A 23,298-nucleotide genomic window follows, 5' to 3' on the forward strand; every position below is an offset into this window, starting at 1 on the left:
AGAGAAAGAGGAGGAGGAAGAGCAGGAAGCATCAACTCCTAGTTGCTTCATAGTTGCTTCTCATATGTGCCTTGACCGGGGAAGCCCAGGGCTTCAAACTGGCAAGCTCAGCACCCCAAGTCAATGTCAGTGCTTCATTAACTGCGCCACCACAGGTCAGGCAAGAAATATTTCTTCTGTTGTTTATTTTATTGATTTTAGAGAGAAAGGAGGAGAGAGTGAGAAAGACAGGAACACTGATCTGTTCCTATATGTGCCTTGATGGGGGATTGAACTGGCAGCCTCCGAGCTTCAGGATGATGCTCTAAACAACCGAGCTATCCAGCCAGAGCAAGAAACATTTTTTCCCCAGCTGTATCGCCCATGATTGGCTGAACTGGTTCATGCAAAGGCTTTACTACACAAGTCCACATATTTGAACGCCTTGTCCAACCTCCACACGGTAACAATTCTGTGATCGTGTCAAGTTAAGACTTGTATCCCAAGAAAAGCACACATGCCTTTTAGGAGTTAGAGGTTAGGAAACTGGTAGTAGGTATTAAAACGTAGAAATAATGAAGAAAGTACAAAGGGAATCATCCAACAGCAGTTGAGGACATATGTATGATGGTTCAGGGGGGGAAAATCCTTTATATAAAAGGAACTATGTACATAAAGATAATCCATCATTTCCTGTGCCCACTTCACTCAGAGCTCACTCACCTGTGATGCCTCTTTACTGTTCCTTAAACACAACAGGCAAACTCCAGCCTCAGGGCCTTTGTACTTGTGAGACCACTGCCTGAGACACTCTCCCCCAGATATTCACATGGCTTGCTTCTTCTCCTCCTTCAAGTCTTTGTTCAAACATTACCTTCTCAATGACACTTTCCCAGACCATCCTGTTTAAAAATACAGGCCCTGGCAGGCCCCATCCTCTTTCCCAGTTTATTTTCCGAAGCTTCTCAGCTTCTCAGGTACTACCCAACTGATTTATTTTCGCCCCACTGAGATAAAGTTCTCTGAGGACAGAACTTTTGTCTGTTTTGTCTACCGCTGTTTCCCCAGTGCCTAGCACTCGAATGATATCAACGGAGTAAATACAAGAACTCTGTATACCTCATCTGTCTGCATCCTGCCAACCCACCAAGACCATATTCTCAGTCACGTCCTTTGTGCTACAGACCTTGTAATAATACTAGCGCCAGTCACCAGCCGGGTGGCCTTTTGAATTTTATACATACCTGTTTTAGCCAGACATTGGTTGTCATTAACTGATTTTTCTCATCCTAGAAAACAAAATTTTAAATAAAGCTGATTGTTCCAATTACAGAGACAATCGTTCTTTAAATACAAATTTTCTCATTTTATACAAACACTCTTCCCCATTTTGTTCATTAGTCCAGTTCTATAGAAAAGCAAGACTTTTTCCAGCCTAATTTCACATTATTCCTTCAACCTACTCTATATGTCAGATAAACTTCCCTAAAATACACCACTGGCATTTTTAGATTTAACATTCATAGTCTCAGTCGCTACATTTCCTTAAATCTAAGATACAGTCTAAGAAATAAGCACTGTATTACTTTACGTATTTAGCACCAAGAAAAAAACAAGGCTGACAATGACTTATAAGCTGCCACTGATCATAAGACACACCTTGATTTCAGAAATGCTACAATGAAGTAAAGCACGCACCGTAGTGAGACACAGCATGTCAGTGCATCCCTGAGGGACCACAACTTGTCATTATTTGCCTCTGCTGAGGCACAGATTTGAATATCTGTGATGCTGCTATGTAGAAAAGAACACTGAGGTCACAGCTCACTGGCAGCTTCACAGAGCTTCTACGCCCTACGTTTCTAGAGCACCAGGCATCCCTAGAACTTGCCACTTGTGCCTTCACGCTGTCATATCTTTGTTTGTGCCAGTCATTCACTGAATTTTCAAGGCTTAATGAAAGTGACCTCTCTTCTATTAAATTTCACTGAGATATCCGACCAGGCGGTGGCGCAATGGATAGAGCGTCAGACTGGGATGCAGAGGACCCAGGTTCGAGACCCCAAGGTTGCCAGCTTGAGCGCGGGTTCACCTGGTTAGAGCAAAAGCTCACCAGCTTGGACCCAAGGTCACTGGCTCGAGCAAGGGGTTGCTCAGTCTGCTGAAGGCCCACAGTCTGCTGAAGGTCAAGTCACATATGAGAAAGCAATCAATGAACAACTAAGGTCTCGCAACGAAACACTAATGATTGATGCTTCTCATCTCTCTTCGTTCCTGTCTGTCTGTCCCTATCTATCCCTCTCTCTGACTCTCTCTCTCTTGTCCCTGTAAAAAAAAAAAAAAAAAATTTACTGAGATATCATGGAGATATAACTGCACCAGTGAAAGATCATAATCATCAACCACAATACACTGTGTAGGATACAGCACAAAGCACAGAGACCCGCAGAAGTATGAGTGCTCCCTACAGTAGGGGAGAGGACAGAGGTCTAAACCACTTAGTGGACTGGAAGGCATCCATCCCCTGCCCCATCCCAACAACAGGCTAACGACCCAGGAGGAAAGAGGAGGCTGGAAGGGAGCACGTTCCTAGAGATGAAGGCAGCTGTGAGGTCCTCACCCAGGGAGAATGAGCCCTGGGGAGCACCACATGGCCATCCCTCTTCCACTGAGGCTCCACAGAGCAAGTTTAACTACACAGGCATGAGAAATTGAATGCATAATGACACGCACACCTACCACATCCACTAACTGTGATATCGCAAGACCAAACTTTATTTTTATTTTGTCATTCAGGTGTTCCACAGGACGAACCCATCTTTCGTAGTCTCGAAATAAGTCTTTGAACAAACTATCTTCATGTTTTGCAACAAAAAACGGTTCAGCTAAGCCTGTATAACAAAAATTTAAAAGTTAGTGTATTAGTTTCTCTGTTACCAAATACCTCTATTAAAAAAAAAAAGCTGTCATCATTAATGAAGCAAACTATTACTTAGGCATTTATTAACAGTACTTTTTAAAATGAAATAGTAATACAAATCTTTGTGACCGATAAGGAGCACTCCGGTTCTCAGTGAAAACAGATTACGCACATGGAAACAGGCCGAGTTCCTTAAGAAGCACTCAGTTATATAAAATCTAAGTAGCAAAAGCTTTTAATATACCAGGCTTAGTAGGGCTGCTTGTTATAAAATTTCAAACCTAGAAAACAGATATATTGAAGTAAAATTCATTTGGCAATGGTAAATGTAAAATAAACACGCTTTAATTCACACAATTTTAATATACAAACATATGTTAAATGCAGTATTCAGATTTGTCATACCTTTGTTTGCTATACATTTATATAAAACTACCTTAAGGCCTGAGACGTAAAGGAAAGAAAGACAAAATTTTAAAAGCTTTAGATGCCATAGCCAAAGGCTGGTTATATTAGTGGTCACAGTTATGTTTATACACCTACTGAGTTTAAATAAGCTTCTCTGACGAGCCTGACCAGGTGGTGGCGCAGTGGATAGAGCGTTGGACTGGGATGCAGTGGTTTGAAACCTCGAGGTTACCGGCTTGAGAGTGGGATCATAGACATGACCCCATGGTCGCTGGCTTGAGCAAGGGGTCACTTGCTCTGCTGCAGCCCCCTTGGGTCAAGGTACATATGAGAAAGCAATCAATGAACGACTAAGGAGTCACAATGAAGAATTGATGCTTCTCATCTCTCTCCCTTTCCGTCTGTCCCTATCTGTCCCTCTCTCTGTCTCTGTCACACACACAAAAAAAAGCTTCTCTAAAGAAATGAGAGTTTTTGGTGTTGTATAGACCCTGTTAAGGAAATGTAAAACATGTAAAATTCAAGCGTGACATTTAATCAAGATTCATGATTTTACAAAGAAAAAACATTTACTTAAAACAGAATATCACTGGTTTATTTATGATAAAGGACACACATAGGAATGTGTAGTAGCTAATGATGATTGTCATTCAACCTAAAAGAAATGGTCTGAAGCCCTGGCTGGGTTGCTCAGTGGATAGAGTGTCGTCCTGGCACACCAAGGTCATGGGTTTGATCCCTGGTCAGGGTACATATGAGAAGCAATCAATGAGTACACAACTAAGTGAAATAATGCTTCTCTATCTCTCTCTCTCCCCCCATTCCTCTCTCTCACAAATTAATGGAATGGAAAATTTTTAAAAAAGAAAGAAATGGTCCAATACAAAATTAGCACTTTGACAAAATCTTCTCTTTTCACTAAAATAGACCGTGTATTCTATATAGAGCTACAAGCTGCGGAAAACCATTCTATATGGTTACTCTAGCTGCGGAAAACCCATTCCTGCTTTTCTCTCACTGCCTATTTCTTAATCAATAGTGCCCTTTATTACTTGACAGTGTATATCTTGCTTCCCTGTACAATTTAAGATACTAGATTTAATCTACAAAAACTATGGAGTTTGCACCATGCCTTCCATTAAAGTCTCCTTATGCTGAAACACACAGCATTAGAGATATCTCAATTCAATTAGAACATTATACACTGGAGAGTCATTCTTTGTAATGTTTAAAAGTTGTTAATTTTATAGAATTTTATAGCTTCAAGTCAAAATAACATTACTGGCCCTGGCCAGACAGCTTGGTTGGTGAGAGCACCATCCCAAGTCACAAAGGTTGTAGGTTTGATCCCTGGTCAGGTCACATAAAGGAACAGATTGATGTTTCTGTCTCTCTCCCTCTCTCTCAAATAAATTAAAATAAAATAAAACGAAATAATATTACTGAACCATTCCTCTTCTTCAAATCTTACTTAAAAATTATATGGCCTTTGAAACACCAAAAGTTTAAGGTTGTTTAAAAGATAAAAATAACAAGTAAAATCATTATTTTCCAATAGCACTAAGGACCTTTTGTCTTCAGGGGGAAATTACTAGCATGAATTGCCACCTCAAATTTTTTTTAAAATTTAGTTAATTAATTAATTAATTAATTTTAGCGAGAGAGAGAGAGAGAAACAAGAAGAGAGTGCCAGGCAGTGGCGCAGTGGATACAGTGTCAGTCTGAGATGTGGAGGACCCAGGTTCGAGACCCCGAGGTTGCCAGCTTGAGCGCAGGCTCATCTGGTTTGGGCAAGGCTCACCAGCTTGAGCCCAAGTTCACTGGCTCAAACAAGGGGTCACTCAGACTGCTGTGGCCTCCGGTCAAGGCACATATGAGAAATCAATCAATGAACAACTAAGGAACCGCAACGGGGAATTGATGTTTCTCATCTCTCTCCCTTCCTGTCTATCTGTCCCTCTCTTTGACTCTCTCTGTCTCTGCCACAAAATAAAATAAAATAAAATAAAATAAAATTTCAATATATGTAAGAATAAATTTAAAAAAATAAAAAAGGAGAGAGATGAGAAGCATCAACTCATAGTTACAACACCTTAGTTGTTCTTGGATTACTTTCTCATATGTGCCTTAACTGGGGGACTGCAGCTGAGCCAGCAACCTTGAGCTCAAGCCAGTGACCTTGGACTTCTAGCCAACAACCTTTGGGCTCAAGTCTGTGACTCAGAGGTCATGTCTATGATCCCATGCTCCAGCTGGTGATCCTGTGCTCAAGCTGGTGAGTCCGTGCTCAAGCCAGCAACCTTGGGGTTTCGAACCCGAGTCGTCCGTGTCCCAGTCCAATGCTCTATCTACTGCGCCACCACCAGGTCAGGCATTAATATTTTTATTTATTGATTTTAGAAAGAGAGGAAGGGAGAGACAGAAACATTGATCTGTTCCTGTATGTGCCCTGCCCAGGGATTGAATCTGCAATCTTTGTGTATCAGGATGCTGCTCCAACCAACAGAGCTATCCGGCCAGGGCACCACCTCAAATCATGTTTGAAAGGAAGTAGAGAAGGTATAAATAAATAAAATTATACAATTGCAACAACTACAAAGGTGCCCTTCACAATGTCTCCCTGAGCACTCTGTCCAAGGTGTAAACTGGAGGCCCATCTCTAGCCCCCTACTCCATGGTAGGTGGGAGGGCCTGTACATTCCAGGGCTGTGTCCATGGAAACCTTAAAGTGTCCTTGGTGTGTCTCTCCAACTGGATGACAACAGCTTTCTGGTGCAGGAGGGCCTCCTCCAGAGCTGGGCCCAGCCCCCATCAGGGTCTCATACTGTCCGAAAGGGGCATGTCCATTCAACAAGGGAGCCGGAGCACCACTCTGGGTGCAGTCCAAGAGTCAGTCCATGATAGACAGTCTAGCAAAACCGCCCACTTTTGCAGTGCTGGTAGACCTGGTCCCTACTGCCCACTAGTGGGCGTTCCAGCTTTCATGATGGGCCAATCGTGGCGCTGTTTGGTTGCACGGTAGGGACCAGGTTGACCAGCACTGCAAAAGTGGGCGGTTTTTATAAAAAGTTTGACGACCCCTGGTAGCTGTCTGTGAAGATCACCAAGGTAAAGGTTCATCACAGACAACTAGGTGCACATGGGGCCTCAGGCTTCCCCCTCATCCCTGCCATCACAGCAGCTCTGAGGATGCTGCCCCATGAAGGAGTGCATGGCAGTGGTGGCCAACCTCTCCTCTGCTCCAGAGAGCTGTCCACCCCTATGTCCCACAATCGCAGCAAGCCTACCAGGGGCGCAGAAGGCACTCTTTGCTGCTGGGTTTTTACCTTCTGGGCAACCACTGGCCGAGCTCTTGAGTGTGCGGACGGCAGCTTCAGCCCGAGCCTCCTCATCCTCAGAAGAGGAGCTGGAAACACCTGCTCCCACCGACTCAGAGCCACTCCCCCGGCACAACTCCGTCTTCAGCATCTGCAGCTGCCAGCTCTCGGCCTGAAGCTGAACCCACAGTTGTTCAACAACTGCTGCTGCCAACATTCAACTCCCAGGGCAAACTGTGACTTGCGAACCCATTCGGCCTCCTTCTCCAGAGACCTTTCCAGTTCCAGGAGCCATACCTGCAGTTCTCAGATCTGCAGCTCTTTCTCCCATCACCATTCCAGCTCCTGCCGTTGCTGCCACTGCTTGGTTTGCAGACCTCAGGCAGCTTCCTGCACAGAGCTCCCAGTTTCCTCTCATAGGGCTGTAAAAAACACCCAGCCCATAGCCCCTAAAAGGACAGCCATGGGGAACCATACATTGGGGAGCAGCGACCACTTCTCTACCCCACTCCTTAAGGGTGTTGGCGGCTCCATACCAATCTGATCCGAATCCTGCCAGTTGCACCAGAGGTAAAGCCAGTGGCTACCACCGTGGGTATGCAGATGCAAGTTCACATTGGATTTGGGCAGGTGGTAAAAGAACAATGGAGCCAGAAAATGGCGGGCCATTCTATTTATTGAAGTCTCGTAATAGTGGACGAGCCAACAGGCAAGGCTCTCAAGTCCCTCAGCATTCTGGACCCACCCGGACTCACAGGTCCCCACCAGCCTCAGCACTCCCCAGCCAAACAGGCCGGGCTGAAATCTCAGAGCTCCCAAGCCCCTCAGCACTGGCTCTCCCTCTCTCTCTTTTCCCTCAAACAACAATTGCCCCTCCCTACTGCTGCAGGCAGTTTGCAATGTGCAATCTGCCCCCATGAGGGCAAGTACCCACAGCCTCCCATAGACTGTACACACATGGCTGCCCTAATACAAGTGAGCACACCTAAAAAAAACACTTGTTTACCCAACACTCACTCTTCCCCTTTTCCTGATTCTCACACATCCTTCAGATCTCAACTCAGGCATCACTTTCAGGACTCTTCTCTGCTCCCAAAGTCTCCACTGGGTTCCTCAGCAGTGCACTTACACGATCTTGGATGTATTTAATTAAAGTGTCTTCCGCACTATGATGTAGGGCCAAGGGCCGCCGCCATCACAGCCATTCACATGCAGGTTCTCACTGGATTCGGGCAGATGGTAAAGAAACAGTGGCCAAAAAATGGTGAGCCATTCCTTTATTCAAGTCTCATACCGGCCAATGAGCAAATACACAGGGAAAACAATTCCCTCTTCATTCAGAGCTCACAAAGCTACTGACATTATCCAGTTCCACAGCAAAAGAATCTCCAGTTTCTCCTAGAATCAAAGAACTCACCAGTCCCAAAGCCCCTCACTTCTGGTTCCACATCTGCACTAACTCCGCCAACATGGCTTCTTTCTCTGCAAAACTGGCTTCTCTCCTTTCCCTGCCATTTTGGCTTCTCTCTCTCTTCCTTCTCTTTCTCTCCTTTTAAAACTTTTCTGGGACCAAAACTTCTCACCTGACCTATGGTGGCGCAGTGAATCAAGCATCGACCTGGAACACTGAGGTTGTCAGTTCAAAACCCTGGGCTTGGCCTGACCTGTGGTGGCGCAGTGGATGAAGTATCAACCTGGGAATGCTGAGGTCACCGGTTCAGAACCCTGGGCTTGCCTGGTCAGGGCACATATGGGAGTTGATGCTTCCAGCTCCTCCCCCCTTCTCTCTCTCTGTCTTTCTCTCTCCTCTCTAAAAATGAATAAATAAATTTAAAAAAATTAAAAAAAACAAAACAAAACCCTGGGCTTGCCTGGTCAAGGCACATATGGGAGTTGATGCTCCTCCCCCTTTCTCTTTCTCTCTCTCTTCTCTAAAATGAATAAATAAATAAAAATAATTGAAAAAAAACCCTTCTCCTCTAGCAAAAATTAGTATAACAATGGTCCTTCCCAAGCAGGAAAGTAACTAGCAATTTCACAGACACATACCTGGCACTGTCCAGTGCCATTTTTAACAATAAAAGTGAGCAAATTCAAAAAACACAAATTTTACAAACTCATTTGCCCAACAGGTATAAACTAATCGCAGTAGGCACTGTGTCTTATTCATCATTATACTGCCAGCACTTAACACATACTGGCATGTAAGTGGGAGCTCAGTGTGTTGGATGAATACATGAATGAATAAATGAGTCAGTACCGTCTGACAATTCCTTTATCTCTAACAATTCAGACTTTCCTCATTGGTTGTGAAACACTTTTCACAAGAGCTGCAGAAATTTGCTGTTAAGGATTATGAGTCATTAGACTCAGCTTTGTGAAGTTGGACGCCCTGTCTTACTCAGATTCAAATATGGAGAAAGTCAATATAGCATACTGGTGAAGCACTCAGGAGTTTTAGCTGGACAAATTGGGTTTTATCCAGCCTCTAATACTGTCTGACCTGAAGGCAAGTTACTTAACTTGTTTGCATATCAGCTTTTTCTGCTGTGAAACTGGTTTAAAATAGTCCCTACCAAATAAAGTTATGGTGAGAATTAAATAAAATTGTACCTTTAAATACTAGTGCAGGGTCATTCTTATTATTCCACAAATGATTGCAAGAGAAATGGTCAAGACAAAAATATTGCAACAAAAGCAATCAATGTCTGCAGAGCTACTGATTTCTACTTAAAACTTCCTTACAGTTCAACAAAGACCATCTCCCTACAGATTACCTGAGGCAATGGAACTGTGCAAAATACAAAGGATGAACCTGTCTGAGGAATTACAGAACAATAGTGGCTCACAGTAATGGTTCAATAAAAAGCTTTCCTCAAGTCTATATCCTTTAAAGCTAATAATAATAATTAGAACACCAACCTATTAATAGCACACAAATCACATATTTCAAAAAATGAAGGGATTCTCTGCCACCCAGCTTAGTGTATCCCAAGGTTCTCTTTACCAAGCCACAGTCGCAGAGCTCCAGGGAAAAGCAACCTGGTCTCATCTCTCCAGGCAGAGGAGAACAGAAGCTCCATCTCCACACATGCTGCAGATGGCTTTTCCAGTCTACCTGAATCATTACCAGCTAGAAGCTAGAGAGAGACAGACAGACAGAAACATCAATATGTTCCTGTATGTGCCCTGCCCTTGGATGGAACTGGCAACCTCTATGCTTCAGGAAGGTGCTCTAACCAACTGAGCCATCCAGCCATGGCTACAAATTCATTTTTAACTGTGAATATCATTACTCTAGTATTATCTCAAGTTTGGGAAATTAGGAGAATGACTTATCCAAAAATGTCACTTCCAAGTCATTTAAAAGTGAAACTGCATAGATGTTCCAAGAAATGCAACCTTGCACATTCATTTTAGTGTGGTGATTAAGAAAGGACAAAGAACTGCAAAGCTGAAAACCTTAATTGGAATACTTGGCACCACTAATTAGTTGTTAACTTCCACATGCCACACTTTCCTAATGTACATACATAATGATATCTGTTGGCAAAATGCTGATAATTGTTAAAAAGTGTATGACACAAAAGCTTCCATTCATTCTACTGGAATATTTTTATGTATGTTTAAATTTTTCCATTCTAGAACATTAATAAAAAGGATAACTTCTGCTTTGCTGCGTCACTGTTGGGCAGATAAAATAAAACAAAGTACATTATCTTACTAATTATTAGGGTAGTATCTAGGTAGTTTATAGTGTTTTTTAAATGTCTGCCTTAAATTCAGTATGTAACTAAATAAATAGCTGAGGGTTTTCAAACCAATTCTAGGAAGATACGACACAAAAGTGCCCCCTATTAGTATTCATCTATAAAAAACTCATAATTTTTGTCCTAGTCGGCTAGCTCAGTGGTAGAGCGTCAGCCCAGCGTGTGGAAGTCCTAGGTTCGATTCCCCGCCAGGGCACACAGGAGAAGAGCCCATCTGCTTCTCCACCCTTCCCCATCTCCTTTCTCTCTATCTCTCTCTTCCCCTCCCGCAGCCAACGTTCTACTGGAGCAAAGTTGGCCGGGTGCTGAGGATGGCTCCATGGCCTCTGCCTCAGGTGCTAGAATGGCTCCTGTTTCAAGAGCAACACCCTGGATGAGCAGAACATCACCTCCTAGTGGGCATGCCAGGTGGATTCCAGTCAAGCACACGCAGGAGTCTGTCACTCTGCCTACTTGCTTCTCACTTCACAAAAATACAAAAAAAAAAATCATAATTTTCTTATCAAGAAGTGTTGGATCCTGACCAGGTGGTTGCACAGTGGATAGAGCAGGTGTGGCCAACAGTCCCCCCCCCCCCCCCCCCCCGCCGTCACCAGATTAGAAAGAAAACTTTTTTCACGAACTGGACGAAATATTAAAATTTTAAAATGTTAAATACAAAAATGATTTGTTTAAGTAAACAAAATTTTATTATGTAATTTGTTTATGAATAAATATGAGTGAAAAAAATTGTAATATACAATATTATTTTAATAAAAATACATTTTAATAAAAATATAATTACATGGCCCTGACCGGTTGGCTCAGTGGTAGAGCATCAGCCTGGCGTGCAGAAGTCCAGGGTTCGATTCCCAGCCAGGGCACACAGGAGAAGCGCCCATCTGCTTCTCCACCCCTCCCCCTCTCTTTCCTCTCTGTCTCTCTCTTCCCCTCCCGCAGCCAAGGCTCCATTGGAGCAAAGATGGCCCAGGCGCTGGGGATGGTTCTTGGCCTCTGCCCCAGGCGCTAGAGTGGCTCTGGTCGCGACAGAGCGACGCCCCCGAGGGGCAGAGCATCGCCCCCTGGTGGGCAGAGCGTCGCCCCCTGGTGGGCGTGCCGGGTGGATCCCGGTTGGGCGCATGCGAGAGTCTGTCAGACTGTCTATCCCCGTTTCCAGCTTCAGAAAAATACAAAAAAAGCCTGACCAGGCGGTGGCGCAGTGGATAGAGCGTCGGACTGGGATGCAAAGGACCCAAGTTCGAGACCCCGAGCTCGCCAGCTTGAGCGCAGGCTCAACTGGTTTGAGCAAAAGCTCACCAGCTTGAACCCAGGGTTGCTGGCTCCAGCAAGGGGTTACTCAGTCTGCTGAAGGCTCACGGTCAAGGCACATACGAGAAAGCAATCAATGAACAACTAAGGTTTTGCAACGCGCAATGAGAAACTAATGATTGATGCTTCTCATCTCTCTCAGTTCCTGTCTGTCTGTCCCTGTCTATCCCTCTCTTTGACTCACTCTGTTTCTGAAATAAATAAATAAATAAATAAATAATTTAAAAAGAAAAATACAAAATATATATATACATATAATTACATACCATATAAATATCTAAACTGTATCGCAATCAATCAAAACTATATCTAATTAATAGAATGAGCTTGAAGGAGTTATATCGCAAATAAAACAATTATTTCGTTTTACAAACAGCCTGGACACATTTTCAGTTATCAACTGCAGCTGTTGTCTATGCTACAATGCCACTTGATTCAGCACACTTAACCACAAAAATAACAAATTGTTTGACCTTGGGTGTGCACTGGCAAACTCCGCCTAAAAGAATGTGGATTTCACATCACCACTAAATGTCAAACAGTTCATATCAAGTACAGACGAGTACAAAAGTTGTAAATCTTTATAATGGAATTTTTTTTAAAAATAAAGAAGTATCGCAAATCCATTAGACCAATTATTGGAAGTTAACCGTAGATTAGTCACATGTGGAATTCTTTTCCACGTAACACTATCTTCTTAAATATCTCGATTTCCAGTAATCAAAGACGCTTCCACTTCTGAGTAGCTGAGATTTTAAAGTAGTGGAGAATATTAAAAATTTAATTGCGGGCCGCATAAACTCATTACACAGGCCAGATCCAGCCAGCAGACCATATGTCAGACCATATGTTGGCCATGCCTGGGATAGAGCATTGGCCTGGGACGCAGAGGACCCAAGTTCGAAACCCCGAGGTCACTGGCTTGAGCGCACGGTCACTGGCTTGAGCGTGGGAACATAGACATGACCCCAAGGTTGCTGGTTTGAGCCCAAGGTCGCTGGCTTGAGCAAGGGGTCACTCGCTCTGCTGTAGCCCCCCCCCCACAGGCACATATGAGAAAGCAATCAATGAACAATTAATGTGTTGCAACGAAGAATTAATGCTTCTCATCTCCCTCCCTTTCTCTCTGTCTGTCCCTATCTATCCCTCTCTCTGTCTCTCTCGCAAAAAAAAAAAAAAGAAATGTTGGAGCCTGACTAGGCGGTGGCACAATAGACAGAGCATCGGCCTGGGATACTGAGGACCCAGGTTCAAAACCCTGAGGTCGCCTGACCAGATGGTGGCGCAGTGGATGGAGCGTCGGACTGGGATGCGGAAGGACCCAGGTTCGGGACCCCGAGGTCGCCAGCTTGAGCGCGGGCTCATCTGGCTTGAGCAGACAGCTCGCCAGCTTGGACCCAGGGTCGCTGGCTCCAGCGGGGGGTTACTCGGTCTGCTGAAGACCCACGGTCAAGGCACATGTGAGAAAGCAATCAATGAACAACTAAGAAGTCGCAACGCACAACGAGAAACTGATGATTGATGCTTCTCATCTCTCTCTGTTCCTGTCTGTCTGTCCCTATCTCTGCCTCTGTTAAAAAACAAAAAAAAACAAAAAAAAACCCTGAGGTCGCCAGCTTGAGCGCAGGATTATCTGGCTGGAGCTCGGGCTCATTCAGCTTTAGCATGGACTCAACATCTTGAATACGGGGTTATTGGCCTGAGCGTGGGGTCATAGATATGACCCCATGGTCCCTGGCTTGAGCACAAAGGTGACTGGCTTGAAGCCCAAGGTCTCTGGCGTGAGAAAGGGGTCATTGGCTTGCTGGAGCCCCCCAGTCAAGGCATGTATGAGAAAGCAATCAATGAACAACTAAGGTGCCTCAACTATGAGTTGATGCTTCTCATCTCTCTCCCTTCCTGTCTGGCTGTCCCTGTCAATCTGTCTCTTTCTTGCTCACTAAAGAGAAAAAAAAGTGTTGGAAAAAGTCAACCAAAGTGTTCTGCAGCTAAATATAAATATTAAGTCTTTTGCCAATATTCAGTAAAGATTAATAGACATCTGCTACAATTTTAAGTTTCTTCCATAAATTCTTCTTAAATCTTCAGCATCTGCTACAACCCGGGTATGTTAGAGCCTAACATGTGACAAATGTTGAGTTGCTGCTTACCATGCCGGCCGGCCTCTGTGCTGGGTGCACAGGTAACGCAGAAACTCTGGTGCCTGCCTTCCTGGACACAAATTTGCATATTTATTTACTTTCACTATATCATAATTATAATTTTTTTTAAATATTTTATTTATTGATTTTTAGGGAGAGAGAGAGAGAGAGAAGGGGGAGGAGCAGGAAGCATCAACTCCCATATGTGCCTTGACCAGGCAAGCCCAAGGTTTCGAACCGGCAACCTCAGTGTTCCAGGTTGACGCTTTATCCCACTGCGCCACCACAGGTCAGGCCATAATTATAAATTTTATGGTTGTGCAAAAAACACCCCAGGATATGAATGGCACCGTCGACATCATAGGGTGGAAAACATACACATTTGAACATAGCTGCAGCCCTGCAGTAAGATTTCTCAACTTGGCACTACTGACATTTTGGGCTGGATAGGCTGTCCTGTGCATTATAGGATTTTTTTTTCTAACATCGATTTATTGTTCCATTTACTTATGCACTCATTGGTTGATTCTTGTATGTGCCCTGACCAGGCATTGAACCTACAACTCTGGCGTATTGGGACAATGCTCTAATTAACTGAGCTACCCAACCAGGACAAATTATAGGGTGTTTGGTAGCATCCTTGGATTCTATTCACTCCATACAACCTCCCCTTCGTGTGACAACCAGAAAAATCTCCAGATATTGCCAAATGTCACAAGGGCAGGGATTGGACACAACCCAGCCCCAGGTTGAGAACTATTGGTCTAACATTAGTAGCTAGTAAGTAGCAGAGGTGGAACTAGGATCCGAACTTGTTTTTGTTTTTTCCTTAACACTTTTTTTTTTTTAAACAGAGACAGAGAGAGTCAGAGAGAGGGACAGACAGGAATGGAGAGAGATGAGAAGCATCAATCACTAGTTTTTCATTGTGACACCTTAGTTGTTCATTGATTGCTTTCTCATATGTGCTTTGACCATGGGCCTTCAGCAGACCAAGTAACCCCCTTGCTCGAGCCAGCAACCTTGGGTCCAAGCTGATGAGCTTTGCTCAAACCAGATGAGCCTGCACTCAAGCTAGCGACCTCGGGGTCTCGAACCTTGGCATCCCAGTCCGACGCTCTATCCATTGCGCCACCGCCTGGTCAGGCGTAAAATAATACTTTAATTACAAAAGTAATGTATGATCATTGTCAAGATTCAAACCAGGCCCTGGCCGGTTGGCTCAGTGGTAGAGCGTCGGCCTGGCATGCAGGGAGGCCTGGTGTGCAGGAGTCCCAGGTTCGATTCCCGGCCAGGGCACACAGGAGAAGCGCCCATCTGCTTCTCCACCCCTCCCCCTCTCCTTCCTCTCTGTCTCTCTCTTCCCCTCCCACAGCCAAGGCTCCACTGGAGCAAAGTTTGCCCAGGCGCTGAGGATGGCTCTGTGGTCTCTGCCTCAGGCGCTAGAATGGCTCTGATTGCGGCAGAGCGACGCCCCAAGATGGGCAGAGCATCGCCCCCTGGTAGGCGTGCCGGGTGAATCCCGGTTGGGCGCATGCGGGAGTCTGTCTGACTGCCTCCCCGTTCCAGCTTCGGAAAATGCAAAAAAAAAAAAAAAAGATTCAAACCAGAAGCTCACGAAGAGGAGGAATTCTCCCTCTTGTCTTCCTATCTCCCATCTTCCAAGGTTAACTGTTAAATTTGATGTGTAGACATTCTTAAACACACACACACACACACACACACACACACAGAAGAACAAATATTTTCTTTTTAAGTTCTGCGACTTGCTTTTTTCATTCGATACTCTGTGTCATATATGTCTATCCATCTCCAGTCTTTTGTCATTAGTTGCAAAGTGGTCTGGGTTACAGGTATATCACAATTGATGTAAGCTTTCACCACTAATGGACATTTATATAGTCCTCAGTTTGGGGTTATTTCTAACAATACTACAATGGAAAAATGCTGTAGTTAACATCCTTCTACATCTGTTTTTCCACACATACACAATAATTTATAGCACTGCCTCTAGAAGCAGAACTGCTGAGTCAAGGATATACACATTTTAAATCTTGCTAGTTACTGTCAACAGCCTTCCTTTTCTTCTTCACCAGCTGTCATAATAAGGTAATGTATCTAAAAAGGTTTGAAAGAGTGATGTATGTTATAGGTCCCCAACTCATAATTAAGGCATTCCTGAAGTAGTTAATCCTCTCCTCTAAGTTTCCTTATACCTTCTTGTAAGTTAACAAACAGTGACTTGTGTCCTTTAAAAAAAATCATTTCATATTAGTCCTGGGAGGGCTATTTTAAGCAACAGAACATTATAGCAGTGAACATAATCAACCATTCTGTAAATGGGAAGAAGTGAGTTTTATGCCCAATATTTTCAATGTGACAAATAAGTATGCTTTACCAATCATTATTATAGATAAAATGTCAAGAATTTTTTTTCACTCCAAGATTTTCATTATATTTTCTATTGATTTTTATCACAGAATTAGAGAATAAAGTTTCTCTGTAGTGGATATGCTTTAGTAAACCTAATTTAAACCTTGCCCTGACTCTCAGAACACTTGCAGCAAGAAAATGACCTTAGGCAGTGTTAAATTTAGGTCCAGTCAATAGTTCTCAAGGAGAGATGAAAACTTGCACACTTAAAAAAAAAGTTTGAGCATCATCAGATTAAGTAAATGCAGAATTCACTATCATAAGTTGATACCATAAACCTCCTCATAGGAAATTAAAATGTATTATGAGCTTGTACTTTGACAGTATTATGAACTAAAACACCTAAAGGTACATGAAATTGCCATAGTTCCTATATGACCTTGATGAAACTCTTGCAAAGTTCCTCCTTAGAATTTATTCAATTGAGTGAATACTGCCTTAGCCGGTTTGCTCAATGGATAGAGCAAGGAAGGAGAGGGGGAAGGGTGGAGAAGAGCATCACCCTGGTGTATGGACATCCCAGGTTGGATCCCCGGTCAGGGCACCCATGAGAAGCAACCATCTGTTTTCTCCCCTCCCTCTCCCCTTTCTCTCTTTCTTCCCCTCTCAGCCAGTGGCTCAAACTGAGCATTGGCCTCAGGCACATAGCTCAGTTGGTCAGAGGAACGGCCCAGGTGCTGAGGATAGCTGGCTCGGCCCCAGATCCTGGGGTTCACCAAGTGGATCCCAGTCGGGGCGCATGGGGGAGTCTATCTCTCTACCTTCCCTCCTTCTTTTTATTTATAAAAATAAAAAATGAGGCCCTGGCCGGTTGGCTCAGGGGTAGAGCGTCGGCCTAGCGTGCGGAGGACCCGGGTTCGATTCCCGGCCAGGGCACACAGGAGAAGCGCCCATTTGCTTCTCCACCCCTCTGCCGCGCTTTCCTCTCTGTCTCTCTCTTCCTCTCCCACAGCCAAGGCTCCATTGGAGCAAAGATGGCCCGGGCGCTGGGGATGGCTCTGTGGCCTCTGCCCCAGGCGCTAGAGTGGCTCTGGTGGCAACATGGCGACGCCCAGGATGGGCAGAGCATCGCCCCCTGGTGGGCGTGCCGGGTAGATCCCGGTCCAGCGCATGCGGGAGTCTGTCTGTCTCTCCCTGTTTCCAGCTTCAGAAAAATGAAAAAAATAAATAAATAAATAAAAAATGATAAAAAATAAATAAAAAGTAAGTGAATACTGACAACTGGAAGGACACATGAAATTGTGATGATAGCTGCTATTTGTTAGGATAGTGAGATAATGCGTATTATTAGTTGCTGTTGGTCTGATGCTCTTTGGTCTACAATTTATTGTACATTCTCCATTTCCGTAATCATGTCATTGGATCCTCTTGAGGATCCACCCAATTGATAGGATTGGGAAACTTGTCCAGGATTTGGCTACATCAAGAGTCAAGGGCAGGCCCTGGCCGGTTGGCTCAGTGGTAGAGCGTCGGCCTGGCGTGCGGAGGACCCGGGTTCGATTCCCGGCCAGGGCACACAGGAGAAGCGCCCATCTGCTTCTCCACCCTTCCCCCTCTCCTTCCTCTCTCTCTCTTCCCCTCCCGCAGCTGAGGCTCCACTGGAGCAAAGATGGCCCGGGCGCTGGGGATGGCTCCTTGGCCTCTGCCCCAGGCGCTAGAGTGGCTCTGGTTGCGACAGAGCAACGTCCCGGAGGGGCAGAGCATCGCCCCCTGGTGGGCAGAGTGTCACCCCCTGGTGGGCGTGCCGGGTGGATCCCGGTCGGGCGCATGCGGGAGTCTGTCTGACTGTCTATCCCCGTTTCCAGCTTCAGAAAAATACAAAAAAAAAAAAAAAAAAAGAGTCAAGGGCAGCGCTATAACCGAACATATCACCTAGATGCATGTTAAGCAGAATCTCAGACCCCACGTCTGGCCTAACTAGCATCTGCATTCTAACCAAAGCCCCAGGGGACTCCTGTACACATGACAGTTTGAGGAGCCCTGGTCTATAAGACTCAGAGAAGTGATTCTCAAGATGGCGGAGGTGTGTGTGTTGGGGGGGAGGGGGAGGGTCCGCAGAGGGATTGAGAGAACAGGTTGTTTCCTAAGGCACATTTGACAATATCTGGAGACATTTTGTGGTGGGTGCTACTGGCCTGTTGTGAATAGAGGCCAAAGATGCTGCCACACAACCTACAATACAAAGCCCGGGACTCTCTCCTATAACAAAGAGCTATCCAGCGCCAGAGGTTGAGCAACCCGGCTATAGAGGAAAAACAGGTTTCCCCACTTCCATACATATACTGTTGATTGTAAAATAAAAAAAATCAAAAGTTCATAGTGTTTTTATTGTTTTGAATTAATATATTTATATATAATTTCTATTTTTACAGATAAAAGGTTATATTTTTATAATTCCACTTTAGAGGAAAAGAGCATAAGGTCACTGAATTAAACACAGGAGAAACAATATTATGATTCTCCAAAACAGAAACAGAACATTTAAATTAAAATTTTAGTCACAAAACAGAAAAGGATCATTTTTTAAACTCTCTTCTGCGTGACTCATGGTGGCACAGTGGATAAAGCATTGACCTGGAATGCTGAGGTCGCTGGTTTGGAAGCCCTGGGCTTGCCTGGTCAAGACACATATGTGAAGCAACTACTATGAATTGATGCTTCCCGCTTCTCCCCCCTTTCTCTCTCTCTCTTCTCTCTAAAATCAAAAAATAGAATCTTAAAAAAACAAAAAAAAACCCTCTTCTATCCTGTTGTTATTATAAAACTATGCCTATGCTGTTCTGGAGAGCAAATTCCTAGAAAAAAAAATTGCATCTTTTTTTAAAAGCCATTGCAGCAGTATTTATAAATTTTCATTGTCAAGACATGCTTATTTAATATTAAACTTAAAATTACATTTGAAAGAATTTAATCATGATTTTTAGGGAAGAATAATGCTATCAGAAGAAAAATGTTCTGTACTGATATTACAGTACTAAAAACTGATAACCTAATTATAAAAAATTACTTGCTAGACCTAATTTGTAGATAAGTTGAAAAAAAAACCCTATTTTGACAAATGACTGTAAACCTTTCAAAATTCCATTGACAGGCTATAATAATAAACCCTGGCACATCTGAAATGTATCAGATAAATAAAACCCTACCTTCCAGATGCTCACAGTCTAGTTCATAGAGCATATTTAGTGTCTGCAAGGAAGCCAAAACAATTGTTAATTTCAAATAAATTGTGTGAAAATTTTATTTCCTTACATGAGGCACCTAGATACTCTTTTGGATGTAATCATAACAACAAAAGTAGAGATGACTACTTTGTGTATACTTCTGTTAGCTTCTGAAATGTTAATGAAAATAGTGGTGAGAAGAAAAAAGTCTTTCATAGTTTTCATTTTTTGTGAATTATTTTATTTTCCTTTTAATGAAACAGAACTCAGCTCTTGCATGTACTAAAAATAAAATGTTAACCATTTAAAATGTCACAAAAACTACACAGTTAAAATAGTCACTGACTAGTGACTATTAATTTCCATAAATCACTCTCCCAATCACAGCCAAATCAGCTTAATAGGTCTGTGCTATCTTAATGTAATAGTTAATTATCTATTCTTTATTGCAAGCAAAATTGCCCCCTGAGCCACCTTTCACATTTACATGACCTTCCACCAGCAAATAAGTATTGCTGCTGGCAGACTAGACATTTCCTTTTCCTAGACACTGGTTCACAGAAAACCACAATGAAGAGTTATTATTAAGACTCTAAGATGAATATGAAAAAGTGCAAATGTAAAAAGTAATAACGGTTGACCGGTTGGCTCAGCGGTAGAGAACTGACCCGGTGAATGAAAGTCCGGGTTTGATTCCCTGCCAGGGCACACAGTAGAAGCGCCCATCTGCTTCTCCACCCTTCCCCCTCTCCTTCCTCTTTATCTCTCTCTTCTCCTCCAGCAGCCAAGGCTCCATTGGAGCAAAGTTGACCCAGGCGCTGAGGATGGCTCCATGGCCTCCACCTCAGGCACTAGAATGGCTCTGGCCGCACCCGAGCAACGCCCCAGATGGGCATGCCGGGTGAATCCCGGTCGGGCGCATAAGAGAGTCTGTCTGTCTGCCTGCCGCCTCGCTTCTAACTTTGGAAAAATTCAAAAAAAAAAAAAAAAAGGACCTAAAAACCATCTACCATTATCCTCTTATTTTAAAGAGGGAGAAATCAAGGATCAGCAAGGTCAAGCAATATGCCCAAGAAAACATAATGATAGGTCTCCTGACTCCAGACAGTACTTTTCAGCCACCCTGCATTAAAAGGGAATTTTACACAAAAGAATATTAACATTTAGGAGCACATGTGCAATTTCATTATCCATTCAATATCACTTAGTTCCTTAAATGGGAATTTACTAAGGGCACGTATCATGGAATTTTAGAGCTGGAGCAAGGAGCCTTTGAGGAACCCTTATTTTTCAGATGAGGAAATTACTATCCATTCATTTAACCACCAACATTGACTGCACTCCTACAATTAGCGAAATCTTACAGATACAAAGATAAACAGGATAAGTTCTTCAGGAGCTCACATGGGACAAAGGGGGTAAAACATAACTGTAATAACGTGACGGTTATTATAAGAGATATTCACTCAGTAGGGGGGGGCGAAAGGAGGAAGCGATCAGCTCTGACTGGATATAACACGGAACACACATAAAAACAGAACGCTATTCACACCCTTTAATGCTTAGCTTTGCTGTTTTATATGAAAGCAGATGAAAAAAGTTCCATTTTCACCAAAAGGAGTAGGGAATTCTCCTTTACTAGAATGTGTGGCACAGCACCTAGAAACTCATATATAAAATATATTTAATACTGAAAACAACTCACCTCCGGGCGTGCTGTGCCCCGCGCGGGCCGGACCCCAGCTCCCCGCGACCAGAGGGGCAAGTAGCAGAAGGCGGAGGACCACGGGCCGGGACTCCCGAGCCGCCATCTCCGGGAGAGCCACCTCTCGACGGCCGCGCGGGAACGCGGACTCGTGGATGTAGCCGAGAGCGTGGCTCTGCGCGGAGAGGAAGGCGCGATGGGTTCTCAGCTCCCGCCGCGCTCAGCACGCCCAAGCCCCACCTCCTCCGTATTAGCCCGTCCATGGGCCCGCCCCTCCCAGCGTAGCCCCGCCCCCGGCTCCGCCTTCGGTCCTATCCCGTCCGCTTTCAGCCGTGCCCCGCCTCCTGGCCCCGCAGGTAGCCAGTACGACTCTGGAATCTGGGGACGCCCGGAGGCCAGCACCTCAGACGGTCCCAATACGCTCTGGTAACCCTAGGCAAGCCCCCGCACACCTAGGGATAACTGCTGTTCATTAATGCCTGCAAGGAAAGGGCATAGACAGACAGATAGAAAACTGAATGAACAATCACTATCCTGAGTAGGAACGGTGCTGCCGAGGCAGCCCCACACGAGGGTGGGTCAGCCTCCGCCAGCGAGCCCTTCCAGCAGCCTGTGGCCTTGTGGGGTTTTGAGAGCCAAGCGACTCCACAGGAAGCGTGATCCCAGGTTAGCCAGGCCACTGGGCAAATACCTCCCTCTGGACCAGTTTCCTTGTCCTTAAACCAAGCAGAAGGACTGACCCGCATCCGGGCCATCCTCAGAGATGACATGCAATGGCCTCAGATGGAAATAGTCCCCTCAGTGCCGCCACCAATTAACATTAAATAGTGACTCCATCTGTGACAGACATTTATGATTCCAATGCTGACTGATACTGACAGCGGCAGGCCTGTCGGATACTCTGCTAGACACTCTGTTTCAACCTTTCTGTCCACGATTAGGAAGCTTCATTTGGCTGAAGAGATTCAGGCAAATTACCTTAAAAGCCTCAGTGGCATAACTTGCTGCTGATTCTTCACCCAGAGCTTTATGGAGGTGACATCTCTAAGACTCCTTGCAAGTCAAAATTTCACTCCAAGCTCCATTTTGTAAATCTGCTTAAAACCCTAACCTGGTTGCAAAGAATCTAAACAGTAAGTTTCGGTTGACATTTTTCCTAGGTCTCAGCCCAACCAGGAAAATGTAAACAAAATCCTTTGAAGTTAGTCTGCTTCCTCGGATTTAAAGAAAGGGCCACAGAAAAGAGACAAGACGACTGGGTTAGTCATTCATGACACTTCTGTACAGGGAGAAAAGAGTACTTACTGTCCCTTCACTGCAAGTTTCTATATTACTCCGAAGAATGTATGGGGCATACAGACACTTATGCAATTCCCCCAACAATGTCTCCAGAAAGTAGAGTGTTACTGTGCTTCTACAGGTAGGGTACTTGAAACCGAGTGGCTGAATAACTGCTGAAGGTCACAGTACCTGTCAGTGAAAAACTAGAATTACGGTAAATGGTTGTCAGCTCAGCCACAGCAACCATAAACGGAACTCTTAGACCTCCCCGGAGTTTATATCAATAACCATGAGTGCTCACTTCAGCAGCACATATACTAAAATTTGGAATGATACAGAGAAAATTAGCATAGGCTCTGAGCAAGGATGACGCTCAAGTTCATGAAGTGTTGAAAAAAAAAGTAAATAATCACGGGAACCACAATTATTCATATAATCTGTGAGAAACGCTAGCTTTTTTTAAGTGAAAGGCAGTGTGTAATTTCTTGGGCACATTAAAACCCAAGCAAATAATTATAGAATATAATGGGTGCATCTTGGATGGCTTTCTCTAGGATACACTAATTACTCTCAGTTGCTGGATGTGGTGGTTGCACCTGACCGGGATACAGGCATGTTTATGTGGCCAGGAGACGCTGGCTGAATAAATGACACTGAGAACTGCTGCTGTTGCTGGGACCATCACCTACAGAAGTCCCCAAAAGCAGCATCTGTCCATCAATCTTGAGATATGACCGAAGGACTGTCATATGGTCTTTATGGTGTGCCAGCATCTCAAACACTTTCCTCTCAAGATTGTTTCATTTATTTATTTATTTGTTTGTTTATTCATTTATAGTGAGAGAGACTGAGAGAGGGACAGATAGGGACAG

The 23,298-nt window shown here is 44.2% G+C and overlaps 1 protein-coding gene and 1 non-coding gene across 3 annotated transcripts in view; one reads left to right on the top strand and one right to left on the bottom strand.

The window, feature by feature from the left end:
* CHRNA5 (cholinergic receptor nicotinic alpha 5 subunit) overlaps positions 1–21,363 on the bottom strand; it is a 33,738-nt gene extending 12,375 nt beyond the window's left edge. The window contains exons 1-3 of one of the 2 annotated variants that reach the window (XM_066238935.1): positions 21,146–21,363; positions 2,719–2,870; positions 1,224–1,268 (exon numbers count right to left, since the gene is read on the bottom strand). In XM_066238935.1, coding sequence (XP_066095032.1) covers positions 1,224–1,268; positions 2,719–2,870; positions 21,146–21,251 — 303 coding nt within the window. In that variant the 5' untranslated portion in view covers positions 21,252–21,363. Of the gene's footprint in view, positions 1–1,223; positions 1,269–2,712; positions 2,871–21,145 lie in introns of both variants that reach the window. The other variant, XM_066238934.1, reaches the window with a different exon arrangement.
* Positions 21,364–22,719: 1,356 nt separating this feature from the next.
* On the top strand, positions 22,720–22,827 carry LOC136311351 (U6 spliceosomal RNA). The gene has a single exon (XR_010726750.1). It is a non-coding gene; the product is annotated as a U6 spliceosomal RNA (small nuclear RNA).
* Positions 22,828–23,298: the final 471 nt, after the last annotated feature.

Source organism: Saccopteryx bilineata, chromosome 7, assembly GCF_036850765.1.
Source record: "Saccopteryx bilineata isolate mSacBil1 chromosome 7, mSacBil1_pri_phased_curated, whole genome shotgun sequence".
Classification (NCBI taxonomy): domain Eukaryota; kingdom Metazoa; phylum Chordata; class Mammalia; order Chiroptera; family Emballonuridae; genus Saccopteryx; species Saccopteryx bilineata.